Source organism: Coturnix japonica, chromosome 6, assembly GCF_001577835.2.
Source record: "Coturnix japonica isolate 7356 chromosome 6, Coturnix japonica 2.1, whole genome shotgun sequence".
Taxonomy (NCBI): domain Eukaryota; kingdom Metazoa; phylum Chordata; class Aves; order Galliformes; family Phasianidae; genus Coturnix; species Coturnix japonica.
This window is the reverse complement of record NC_029521.1, coordinates 19,587,002-19,599,947: the sequence shown is the minus strand read 5'-3', so window position 1 is coordinate 19,599,947 and position 12,946 is coordinate 19,587,002. Positions and strand designations below refer to the sequence as shown.

Sequence of the window (12,946 nt, the reverse complement as noted above, 5' to 3'; positions counted from 1 at the left end):
TTCTACCTTAGTTCAAGGTGTAAAAGAATGCTGTCAGTAGTTACTTCAAGATGCTGTGTTTCTAATGGTCACTTCTGCATACATTTAGAAATCCTTTACTGTAGTTAGGTTTGAGTTAATTGTACTGGAGAGGCGGTTTGGGAGTAAGAGGGGGTTTTGGGTGTTGATAGGAAAATTTTGTTTGGAAGCTGCTGTGAACTACTAGTTTCATTAATGAAGTGCAGGAACAGAACGTGATTCAAACTACTATTTAATTGCTGGATTTAGGCTTACATCAGCATTTAGAAAACCTGAGTTTTTAAACTAACATCCCATTGCCAGTACCAACCTCATGTACTGCTAACAACTGGTCTGACTGTTGCATTTCTTTGGGGAAAAATACTGCTGTCTGAGATTTTCTCCCTTCAAGATTACATTTCCCATTTAATATTTCTAGTAATAAAACCTTTTCAGCTTTGTTTCCTTACAAAGACTCCGTCTAGAATCTGTAAGAACAGCAAGTTTCTTTTTTTCCCCCATGTGTGTGCCTGAAGTGAGAGCTGAAGTCCAACACGGGAAGGGGTGGCATGGACAGCATCTGGCTGTCCTGGTTGGTTCTGTGGGTCGAGAGAGAGTTTTCTGTACTGGCACTTGTAGTCACTTGTACAGGTGCGTGGTGGATGATGGCTTAGTCTGTTTAGAATCAAGGAAATCAGATGCTGACCTTCTGTTATAGTTAGCTATCAGTGTGATCTCTTTTTAGGAGTAAAAATACAAGTGCACATTCTGATGCTTAATACCTGATGTCGAAGGGATGGAGGATATGCACTAAGCTCTTTGGAATAGCAACCTTATTTGTCTGGATTTTGTTCTGAATTCATGCTGACTCCTGTTACTCTCTTCAGCTGTGACCTCTCTCATATAAGCATATATGTTAAGCACTGTGTCCGTTACCTGCCAGGTCCTTTCAGTGAATGCTTCTGCTCTGAAGATTTATTTACTTTTTCTGATCTTAATGTGATGTTAAAAACAGTGATGTAGCTTTTCAATAGCATTTATCCTATAGCTAAATAAAACTGATTTATCTAGAGGGCTTTGCGCCAGCAAAGTCTCCCTGAGTGTTATAACACTTATAAAACTGATTTATCTAGAGGGCTTTGCGCCAGCAAAGTCTCCCTGAGTGTTATAACACTTGTAGTCTTTCTTAATGGGTATATCAAACTTGGGAAGGTTTGGAGGTGGATTGTGAAACCAATTTCTGGTTGGTGGGACTTAGTTACTACAAAGAGTCTGAGCAATCAGTAGCAGTGCATTGTGTCATAGAAAGCACTTGCGACAAAAGGAAAATGGTAAATTACTTGCTTTATTTTTCCTGCTTATTAACGTTTGGTCTGGACAAAAGCGTAGAGTTTGAATTTGGGATTTTTTTTTCTTAGCCACGTTAAGCTCTGTGTCAAATGAGATTCAGGCCCGTGTATAGGTGCAATTGGTTGCTAAAAGGGCACCTTGGTAAGTCTAGTGTTCTTTGTGATCTGCAGTGTCCTGGCTTTCATATTTGGTGCTGAGCATTTTTTTATATATCCTGAGCAGCGTTTCTTCAATGCGATGTAAGCAAACGTCATCCATGGTTTCCTCCTACTCATAGATGCTGCAGGTGGCAGTCATATTTGCATGTTGAATATGTTGCATTTCTGGCTTACTCTTTTATTACTGTACTTGTTTAGTGGTAACGTCACACCAGTAACACAGTTCTGTATAGATCCATGGCGATTGACTCCTCCTTTGTAATTAAGGTGCTATTTTCAGACGCTTGCGCGAAGTCTTTTCTACTCCGAGAATTTGTGAACCCAACCAGAGACCAGCCAACAGGTTTCATTTTTCTTTGCCCAAAAAGCTTCTCTTTTTTTGTCAACAAGTTTTAAAACTGACTGATGCTGAGACTTAATAAAAAAATAAAAAAAAATATAAAATTAACAAATTAAAATAAAAAAACAAAATTTAGAGAAAAATAAATAACGCAAAAAGTGATGTTACCCAAGCAAGGCCTTCTAATAAAGGAGTGGCCCCCTCACCCATCCCTCCCTACCTGTGCAAGTCCTGCTCACATCAGTTTCCTTCCATCCAATTAGGCGACCTGGGAGACCCAGCCAGCACCATCCAGAGGGACTACAGAGTGGTGATGGGGTACCTCCAAGAAGCTTGCAGGATGGAACCAGGGAAGGTTATGGCCACTCTACATCTCTTAAAGTACCGCTGGCTCGATCACTCCAGATTAGTGAAGAACTGCTGAGCAGAAACCAGTTCTCTACAGCTGCCAGCCATGGGCCATCTGGACTACAGAATCATGGACAGCACTTAATATTATCCAGGGAGGCTTCTTGGGCAAAACCACACTACGAATTCAATTTCAGCCGCATGAAATTCAGGGGAAATGGTGCACTCAGCAACATCAGTGACCTTCCTTTTCTTACAGAAAACTCTGCCTTTCAAAAAATGGCACTTCAAACTAAGCAGGATGGGAAAAAGGACGTGAGCCATTCGTCTCCTGTGGATTTAAAGATACCACAAGTTCGAGGCATGGACCTTTCTTGGGAGTCCCGCTCTGGTGACCAGTTCAGCTATAGCTCTTTGGTAATGGGTTCACAAACGGAGAGCGCGCTTAGCAAAAAGTTAAGGGCTATCCTTCCAAAACAAAACAGGAGAAGTTTGCTGGATGCTGGACCAGATTCCTGGGGCTCAGATGCTGAGCAGTCTACCTCTGGACAGCCATATCCCACCTCAGATCAAGAGGGAGATCCTGGCTCCAAGCAACCTAGGAAGAAAAGAGGGAGATACAGACAGTACAACAGTGAGATACTGGAGGAAGCAATCTCCGTGGTGATGAGCGGGAAAATGAGTGTTTCCAAAGCTCAGAGTATTTATGGGATCCCCCACAGTACACTGGAGTACAAAGTTAAAGAGAGGCTGGGCACTTTGAAAAACCCTCCAAAGAAAAAAATGAAATTAATGAGGTCGGAGGGGCAGGATGTTTCAGTAAAGATTGAATTAGATCCCCAGGGAGAAGCAGCACAAAGTGCAAATGAATTGAAAGATGAGTAGGGATGTTGTAGAGTGCCAATTACTTTGCAAACTGGGTGAGCACTACTGCATAGTTCAACCACCATTGAGCACACCTCATTCTCCCATTCACTGCAATGCTCTTTTCTTTGCAGTTCAGCATAGACTTGTGTGGACACAAGTGAAAGGCGTGCTCTGAATGTCACGTTTGTAAATTTTTTTCCAGCCCAATGCGACGCAGATCCCCTCCTTCACCTGCCCAATATCCCTTTTTCCCCCTTTCTTTTCTTTATTTTGTTTTTTCCTTTTGCCTTTTGCATGTTTCTCTGTAATAGAGAGTTGAGTTACCTCATAAAGAATGCAGATCTGTGGAAGTGGACACCTTGCCTGTACAGCCTATTTCAACTCCCGCTGTTGGATGTTTTTCATGTCAGTCTTAACAGAAATAAGTCCACTTTGTTAAACTGGTAGTCTCCTAAAACCAGGCTTTTTGAATGAGAATCAGACTGTCGTTCTTCAAAACGTTTCAGAAATCTTTTTCCCCTTCCTTTTCTTTGATCCAGTTGATTGAAAGAATTTAAGCTGAATCAAGTAACGTAGGAAGGCACCTCTCTTGGACTCAGAGATTTGCTTTTTTGGTGGCTAATCAATTGGGTCTAATTAGGCTCTCTGCTATTTTCTTTCTAAATTCGACATGCTTACCATTCGCTGTCTGCTTAGTGCTCACCCGGAGGGGAGGGGAGGGAAAACTTACAAACACTACCTTCAGAATATGTCAGTGAATTATTTGTAACACTACCTTCGCTGTAATTTTGTTAGATATTTTTGAAGGGTGATATTTGACTCACCTGCTTGAGGATGTAGCCTTATCTCACGGAAGACAAGCTTCTCATGGTCAGGAGCAGTCAGGGTACACTAAATGATGTATTAGGGTATGCCTCATTATAACAGAATTAAGGTTCTTTGTGACCTTCATGCTTTTTACAGACTTGATTCTGAGTTTACTAAACTAAGTGGTTCCAGCAACTAGTTTAAATGACTCTAATCTGGGGATGGTGGGGGGTGGGGTGGGGGGGTATATGTGTAACAAACTACTGTGATCTTGTGCAAAAAGAAAGAAAGAAAAAAAAAAAAAAAAAAAGCCCACTAAACAGTGATCTCAAACGTTACAACCTCAGTAGTCTGCCCAAATATCCACATTAGTGAAGGAGCTTGTTAATGTTCAGGGAAGAAGTAAAACACTGGTAGCCTGACCTGGCTCAGGCTCTGTATCATATCTAGCTGTAATACTGTCAGGGTCGAACACTCAGTGAATGGGTGTTTCCTTTTTAAATATTACAGTTGCCAGTAGCAGGAAATAATCTTAAGTCCTGCTTTTTTTTTTTTTTTTTTTTTTATTTAACCTGTTTTTGATAGTGGTTTAGCACATGCTGGAATAAGCATTTAAACACCGTCAAAGCACTCCGTAAACCACAGATCCTTTTGTTTGTTTCTTTGTTTTCTGATATTAACGGTATCTTTATCCGTTACGTGGAGATCCAGGATAAGTTTTGTCGGGAACTTTTCTCTTTGATACTTTCTGCGGGAGTGGTCATTAACGAGGTGGAGCTTACTGGTATTTCCACAATGTGACCAAATCAGAATTGCTGGTTCTTCAGGTAGAAACAATTTGGTCTTAATCTGTGCAAAAGGTAGATAGAATTACCGCTTGTTTTCCCCACTTGCACAACCAAAAGAAGCATCGGAGTTTTAGTGTGAGAGCATTAAGCAGCGTCAGTGATTGAAAATGGTTTCTAAGAGTTCATGGGAGGACGGCCTTAGGTGGTGCTAGGGATGCTGAATGACCTCGGGAACGTCGGTCCTGTTAGCCTCTCCCCCTCCCCAGCAACTTCGGATTTTCAAAGGTTAGGCACACCATTGCTGTCGTTCTGAATATGCACTGCTTGTTCTCGAAGTGGGCTGGGTGTTTGGCCCCAGCTACCTTTTGTTTTTGTTTACTTACTACGTTTTAGGACTGGAAACCTTGGTTCCCTGTAGCTCTCTAGTTGTAGTGCGGCATTTCAGGCAGTTTGAGCTCGGTTAGCAGTATGTGAACTCTGCAGTACGCTCCAGTTTAGCTGAGGATCGCGATAAGGTGCGGTTACACGAGTGGTTTCATCTGCTGTAGGAAGTTTGCTGCAAGCTTAGAAGAAAAAAAAGAAGTAACACAGTTTTACTGTTGGGAGAGGTTTAACCTTTTGCCGTTGTCTTTATTTAAGCAACATGAGTTGAGTTTTATAAAACCTTGTCACTGTAGTGTATGTGGAGTGCTCATTTTACCGACCTAAATATTTTGTATGTGTATGTTGAAGTGGGTGACAATCGTGCAGCAGAAGAATGGTGTGCCTACCCTTTAATGCTGCAGTTTTAAAAGAGAATTTGTCTCGTCATTTCAGACTGTAGGCTAAGAGTTGTAAATAGATAGTGAGAAGTCGAGTACTCTTTATTTGCTTTGGTTAGAAAGTGGATATTAAAACACAGAAAAACAAACCAAACTCGTAACTTTCTCAGTTGAAACGTCCTGAGACCTGAAGATTGTAGTACTCACGTCTGCAAAGCTTTTAAACATAACACTTGATCTGTGATAACTTGATATTCAGGTAACCTTTCTTTTTCAAGAAGCTTTTGAACAACCGTATTTCCTCCAAAGGTCTCTGTTGAAAAAGGAAAAAAAAAAAAAAAAAAAAAAGGAAAAAAAAGAAAGAAGTGTAGATTATTTTTTAAGCACTAATTGCATTACGTCGGTAACTGCAATATAAAATAGCCATTATTGTTTTGTGAAGCATGGTTGAGATTAGTTAGTGGTCCCTTTTTAAACTTTCATGAGCCTCTCAAAAAAAAAGAATAAAAACAAAATTAAAAAAAAAAAAGCTGCTGAATATTCAAAAGATATATATTTTACCTTATTGTAGGTTTTGTAAATTTAGTCTGTAAGATTCAGGTGCACCTTTTAATGTTAACGTTCTGTTTCGAAGTCCCACCCGGTGTATTTTCTCTGAGGTGATTCATCACGTGAGACTGGGATCACTCTGAGTGCTGCAGTGATCACGAATATTTCCTTTCCTTTTTCACTACGGATTTTTTACAGGCGCTTTCAGTGTAGCTAACTAGTAGTAAATGGGATCATTTTAAAATATAGGATTGGGATTAATGTTTGTCCATTAGCATGCTTGATTTTCTGCTGCCCAGCAGTTTGCATGGCCAAAATCCCCGGTTGACCATATTTTGGTGTGGGAAGGTGTGGTTCACTGCTGTCTTTGTAGCAAAAGCCTTGTTTCTCATGTTATTTCTGCTAAGTGGATGCTTATGTTACTTGGATCACTTGGACAGGAGCTGAGGTTTAGAATCTTCCTCCTGCTGCTCTTTGAGGTCGCATTGGCATGTAACGTAGACAAACCGCAGCCCTGTAGGAGCAGAGGTGTCATTAGGAGGAGGCCTTTGGGTGCTTTTTGTCACTGGTTTTCTCTTACTCCCGAGATAGTCCAGCCGGTGTAGTGATTGGACTTAACAGTATTGTTGTGTACTACGTTGATGTAGCTGAAGAAGCCTGACAGCGAGAAACTGTGAATAATATTTGTGGCAGTCTCTGAAAACTAGTTTTTCAGTCCAAGTATCATGAAGGAGAATCCCTCTGCCCCGCCCCCATCCTAGAAAAGTAATTTTATATTTTGTGTGTATAAAGTTTTAAGACTCAAGTTTCATATTGTACTGAAGTTTAGGTGTCGCTTGGTAAATCTTTGCTGCAGCATATAATTGACGATGAGTAAGGCTTAGTGTGGTAGGGGTCCTGGTGTGGAGTTAATTATCGTACAGTTCTGGTGAGAAAGCCCAACATGTATGAAATGTGTCTTTTTTTTTCTTTTTTTCTTTTTTTTTATCTTTATTTGGACTTGTAAGATGTAAAAGTGCTTTTTTTAGAACTCTGACCTATTACAAACTATTACCTCACTTTCAGCCAGCTGGATCCTCATTCCACAGTGTTGTAGGCATTATTGTGACTGTAATGCTTGAGTACAGCTATAGAGTTGAACGTTTCCAGTTGGGTGTTGTAGGGACACGTATCTGGACTTGCTTTTTCATTTCCATCGGAAAGCTTTTTGTTTTTTTTTTCCCCAGTCATTTGCTGATGTTTTGTTTTTTTTAAAGGCTCAAGATGGTTTCCTTGAGAATTTCTCATTTCTTCCTGCTAAGTGGGGATAAATATGGAGAAGTAGCTACACGAGCAGCACACATATGCCTTTGCTTTCTCCTCTTAGCAGATCTCCTGATTTGATGCTTGTATGACCAACCCTATTGCTAGACCTAAGATTGAGCTCTGAATTCCCACTGACACCAGAAAACGAATGCTGTTAACAAATGCAGGTGTACTGACGAGGTGGTGCCCCTAGTTAACACAACACGTTCAAGCAATTCTTGTACTATCCTTTTTTTGTGGAGCTTTCTGGTGTTCGAGGATATTCCCGAACATGAGGGGCAACTGCAGCTGTGTTTGGACCGGTTGGGAACAGTCAAGGAATGCCCTGTGCTTTGTCTTGTGGCAGGCCAACATTGGAGTCTGAATATTTCTTTCTGAGGACCCAAGGGTACGTTGCCTTCCCCCAGAAATTTGCAGGAACCAGCAATGTGATTCAGAGGCTTTAGGGCTGAGTAAGCTTTGTATAGGTTGGAACAACTTTTCGTTCCCATTGAATTGCTTTTTATATCATCTGCAATGAGTGTTATACAGGCAAAACTGGAATTATCATGTTTCTTTTCAGTTTACTTTGGATTAATGCTCTTAGGATGTCCTTGAGTCTTAGCAGAACACGGTGTCCAAGGAGTGAAGGGAACACTGCGCTGTTCCCTTGTTTCTCAAAAACAGCACGGCAACGTCTTGTGATGTAAAGAGCTTTTCTTCAGCAAAGACAAAATTGTAACTCTTCAGGGTAAGAATGCATACACCTATTGCAGTCCAAGCTCTTGTGAAGGCAAATTTATTGATCTGTACTGGAAACTCCTTCTCAATATTTTAGATTTCTTCAATTCTCTGCCAATGTTGGAGGTAGGATGGGAAGGCTGTTTCTCTCATTCTCAGGAGGATAGGAAACTTCTAGGTTTTGCCCACAAATGATTCAGAAACAAAATGTAGCTTCAGTCTATGCCAGTATCGCTCGGCATCAGTAGGTAAAGTTGGCTAATACTGCTTTTAAAAGCTATACCCAAAACAGTATGTTTGGAGAGTAGCTTTGAGCAGAAACATTGATAGTACCAATCTTGAATTATGTGGAAAACGCAGAGATTAGAACCATCAGAATCTTGAAAATCTGCACTGCTAGTTGTGTTAGATATAGCAAATATAATAATCACTGCAGTTGCTCATTTCTAACTATCCAGTATATAAACACGATGTGCCGTGATGATCACTAAGCAGAGAGAGACTGTAGACTCAGAATGATCCGTAGGTGCACTCCACATATGCAAGATAAAAACTGCAGGTAGCTACAGTGTTCCAACATCCATCTCTCTCCTGGTCTTGGTTTGGCCGGGCCAAGTCTCTGTAGCGATATTACAGCAGCAGTTTCACATCCTGTCAAATTTTGCCCTACATTCAGGTATTGTCACGGGAACTTTTAGTGTTAGGGAGCTGTACCTAATCCTGACATGGGTCTCTGACATAGCTGCGAAGTTCCCCTGGGCTAGGTGCTGGAAGGCTGGGTTTTCTTCAGCCCATCCCAGGGTATTTCATTCACCTTCTTCAAAAACAAGCATTTCCTCTCCCCCCTTCACCCCCATGTTGGTCTCTACTTCATTGGTAAGTATAACCTAGAAGTGCTCGAAAAACTAATTCTACCTGATGGATCAGGGATTAGGGGACAGACTTCATTCTGACTGGAGCAGGAAAAGTTAATGTCAAATTAATCTCTGTAGTCGTTACCTAATATGGTCTCAATGTATGTTCCTTCCCATAAATAATGAAGATGCTACTACAGTGACCAATACAGGTTATCAACTACTTGGTGCTACATTTCTCAAAGACTTTTGCAGATGATATTTTTTACTCCTGCGTGAAAGCATGTAAACTTTACTGTCACTGTATAAAGCGCTTGTCTGACCTATTCTAAAGTACCAGAAAAGGGATAAGTAACTGCAGCACTTTTTCTGTTACAATGCCAGAGTCTTAATTAAATCTGGTCTTCAGGTTATAAGGAATCTTAGGCGTACAATCTAGGATCACAAACAGCTTTTCAGGGCAGATCACAAGTTCTCTTGGGATACTAATCTGTCTTTTAAGGAATGGAAAGAGATGTTCAGAAGTTCAGGCAGGGGATGCACACATGCCTGATGTTTGTAACCGATCATTTCAATAGGCCGTTTCAGGGCTTGGCATTTGGAATCTGGGATGATGGGTAGGGAAAGGGCAGTTTCCTAAACCAAGAAATCATTTTGGACCGTTGTTTAACGTTCAGTTTGAAAAATGTATCACAAGAAAAATGGGTAGGGATTCTTTCTCCCTTCTGCCTTCAGGGAATGAGTAGTGTTTAGAATCTCTGGCTGAAATTCAAGCCTTTTTACCATGTAAATTTTTAATATAAACTCATTGACACGCTTTTTACATCTGAGGACTGAAAATGAATCTTAATGTTTAAGTTGTGGAATGGTATATTTCTTAAATGAAGGGGGAACATTAAAGAAAAAAAAATAGATTAGAATACCAGCATTAGTGAGCTTAAGGAATTTTAGTATGTAATAGCAAAGTAGAGCAAAGTATTTGATTAAAAAAATAATCTTGAATTGCTAGTCTGTATCTAGGTGCATTCTAATTTAGCAGGTGAATATTCTTTACTTATCGATATATGATGGGCTTTTTGCAAATAGAAACCTTTATCTGAGTCCCACGTGTTGCTTGTACTGATGGGATCTATGCTTACAGCAGCTTACTGCTGCTTTAAAATGTATAAAATATGTTTTGAGTGTTTGCTCATAACTCTTTCTAACCTCCACTTGTTAAATTGTCAGACATTGGTATTTTATCAGTCCGCAATGTAAGTGAAACTAATGTTCTTAGGAATCCAACTTGTACACACACTGTTTAAAAACCCTCAGGGACAGTTTACACACTATCCTCACTCAATTCAGGTACTTGTACTCTCTTCTTAAACCTAGCAGTGACTTGTATTTTGTTTTGCTTTTCTTTTGACGTGCTGATAGCACATCCTTGATGAATGTCAACTTAAAACTCAGTTCAGGTATCCAGGTATAACTCAGCCAAACGGATTTTAAAGCTGCATATTTACTCTCCAGCACACAGTGCCTCAGACACTTATAGTGGCATTCTGTATATTCAGTTATTACTACTGAGCAGATCGCGTGGGGGTTCCTGGTATGTATTGTAAGAAATTCCTATGTATATTATATAATATGTATTATATTATATACATATATAGTATATATGTTATCTTAAACTTATATATTTTAAAATGCCACTACTAGCCAGCGCAGCTAAAAAAAAAAAGAATAAATAAAGAAAAGAAATACATTCCCGGCCGCCTCCGTGCCCTGCGGGGGCGGCTCCTTAACGTGGCTCTTGCTTCTCTCTCTCACCATAACTACTTCTAACCTCAAGCACGGGTCCTTGGCTGTCTGACCTCTACACTCTAGTTATGCAATGTCCTTAGAGAATTCTGTGCACTGGCCACTGTGATGGAAACCAATGGGCCGGGAGTGCTTTGAGTTTATGAGTAATTGTTCTGCCAAAGTTTGGTGTTCGTATGACGAGCGTGTAAACCCGTCGGACGATGGGCAGAGGGCCGCGCTGTGCGGCTGTGACCTCAGCAGCAAAATGCTGCTCCGCTCTCGCTGTCATCTGTTGGCGGTCGTGAGTCGGCGGCACCTCTGCTTTATTATCTGACGCTTTACACCCACAAAGTCTTCTCTTTCTATTTATGTAACCCATAGTCTTTGAAGAGTATGGAAAATGGCATTTCTCTCTGACCTCTAGAAGTTCAAGTGTCATGGGAAGAAAAAAAAAAATGAAACAGGAACCCCCCCCCTTTACTCTTATGGACCTCATTTCAATATACTGTTTACAGTTTGACGGAATTGTATAATTTAATATTTCTCTTGTACTGTAGTTTATATTTATTTACAGATTTTTTTTGTACCGTGTGATTTGAATTTTTTTTGTTCCTTGCTATGATCAATGTTTTATGTAGTAGAGCACTTATGATCACAAATTAAGGTTTTTTTGGTTTGATTGCACTACGTTAATTTTTTTAATGCAGTTCTGATTTTTTGACTGGACTAAATAAGCTGTGTCTTAATGTATGTGATGAGTACTTAAAATTTTTATTTCACGTGGTTCATTTATTTTCTTTCTTTTTGTTTGTTTGGTTTTTTTTTTTTTTGGCATTGTATGTCAAAGCGCTAATCCTCTTGTTGTGCATGTGTAAGATTTAATGGCTCCATTGTATTATTTGACCATGTCATTTTGGAAACACATTCCCAGCTGTAATGTTGTGTATGGTAGTTTTCACTGGATGCTAGACTTTTCAAAACCACTATTCTTCTAATAAATTTTGTTGTGAAAAACTTGCAGGGGTTCCAATTCTGTTGTTCCTAGCGTGCTTTCTGAGCGCCCGCACCACCAACCCGAGCTGTTGGAATGCAAGTGATGTGCCTAAAGAGAGCCGGGGGAGGAAGGGAAAATGGCAGGTAAAGCCCAGGCTGGGAGTCCACGCTCCTTTTGTTTCGTGTTCCCACTTAGGGCTGGTGGTTGTGCTGCTCCAGCAGCCGGGCAGGGAGTGCTGATGTAGAATGTCGTGCAGCTCCCGTACTCTAATCTGCTCTTCCCGACTGGTCACCTTAATTTCTTTCAGGGTAAATAATTTATTTGGTGAAGAATGAACGGTCTCTCACGAGAGAGAGGAAAACAAGAAAGTAGCTTTGTCCGTTGAGCACTTAGTGGTGAGTCAAGGTGGAAACCACAGCAGTCAGAGCCTGCCTGGGAATCCTTGCGTGCTGTGGTTCTGTTCGGCTCACTTGTGCTCTCCCAGGCACAGGGGGTTCTGCAGGAGCATTGCCTTCCTAAAGGGGCAGCTCGGTGCTGCCCAGCTTGCAGGGCTGTGGAGCAGTGATGCCACTCCATACTGCTGCCTGCCATCACGGCTTGCTTTCCCCCAGCCGCACTTTGCGTTGGGTTGAACTACTTCTAACGCCATGCATTATTGATACCTCAATTCTGAATGCTAGAAAGTAGGTTACAGTAAGCGTTGTGTAATGGAAGCCACGTGGGTTCAGGCACTGCTGCTAACCTTTGTGTTCGGTCCGAGGGTGGTCTGCAGGGTAACACGCAGGAACCTCCTGGCTTCAGGAGAGCTCGTGTAGTGCTGCAGCCTGTGCAGCCCCGGCTTCTCCTGAGAGCCTGCTGCCTCATCTTGTGCTGTTGGAAAGTAGGTTTCAGCAGAGAGTTTGCATTTACTAACACAGTTACCCGTGCCTTGTTTTTGTATTTTAACATACAGAGCTGGTACATTGCAAATAACTGTATTTCTTGTATGCTAACCCTGCTATTAAATCAGAAAAGTAAATAAAAGCAAAATGCTAAGGTAGCTTTGTACCATCCTTAGCTTAGCTTTGCTCGGCAAATAGCGCCTAAATGAACACTTGGTTTGCTTGGAGCCTTACGCTGCTTCAGGAATAGTAAGTCTTTGTGTAAATAGCTAGCAAGCCCCGTGCCGTAAACTAGCGTTTATCATATCTTTTTCTGTATGTCTGAATGCATCTGTCAAATCTATGAAAATAGCCTCCGAAAGTGACAAACCGTGTTCCCATCTGCCATTCCTCCGGATCTATTGCATCTTGCAAGCTTTTCCTAGAGCGTTTTTCATCGATG

General features: G+C 41.0%; 1 protein-coding gene across 1 annotated transcript in view; it reads left to right on the top strand.

Annotated features, from left to right (window-relative positions):
- Positions 1-11,647, top strand: part of LOC107316044 (ligand-dependent corepressor) — a 53,854-nt gene extending 42,207 nt beyond the window's left edge. The window contains exon 7 of the mRNA XM_015867120.2: positions 2,109-11,647. Coding sequence (XP_015722606.1) covers positions 2,109-3,078 — 970 coding nt within the window. The 3' untranslated portion in view covers positions 3,079-11,647. The remainder of the gene's footprint in view (positions 1-2,108) is intronic.
- The last annotated feature ends 1,299 nt before the right edge of the window (positions 11,648-12,946 follow it).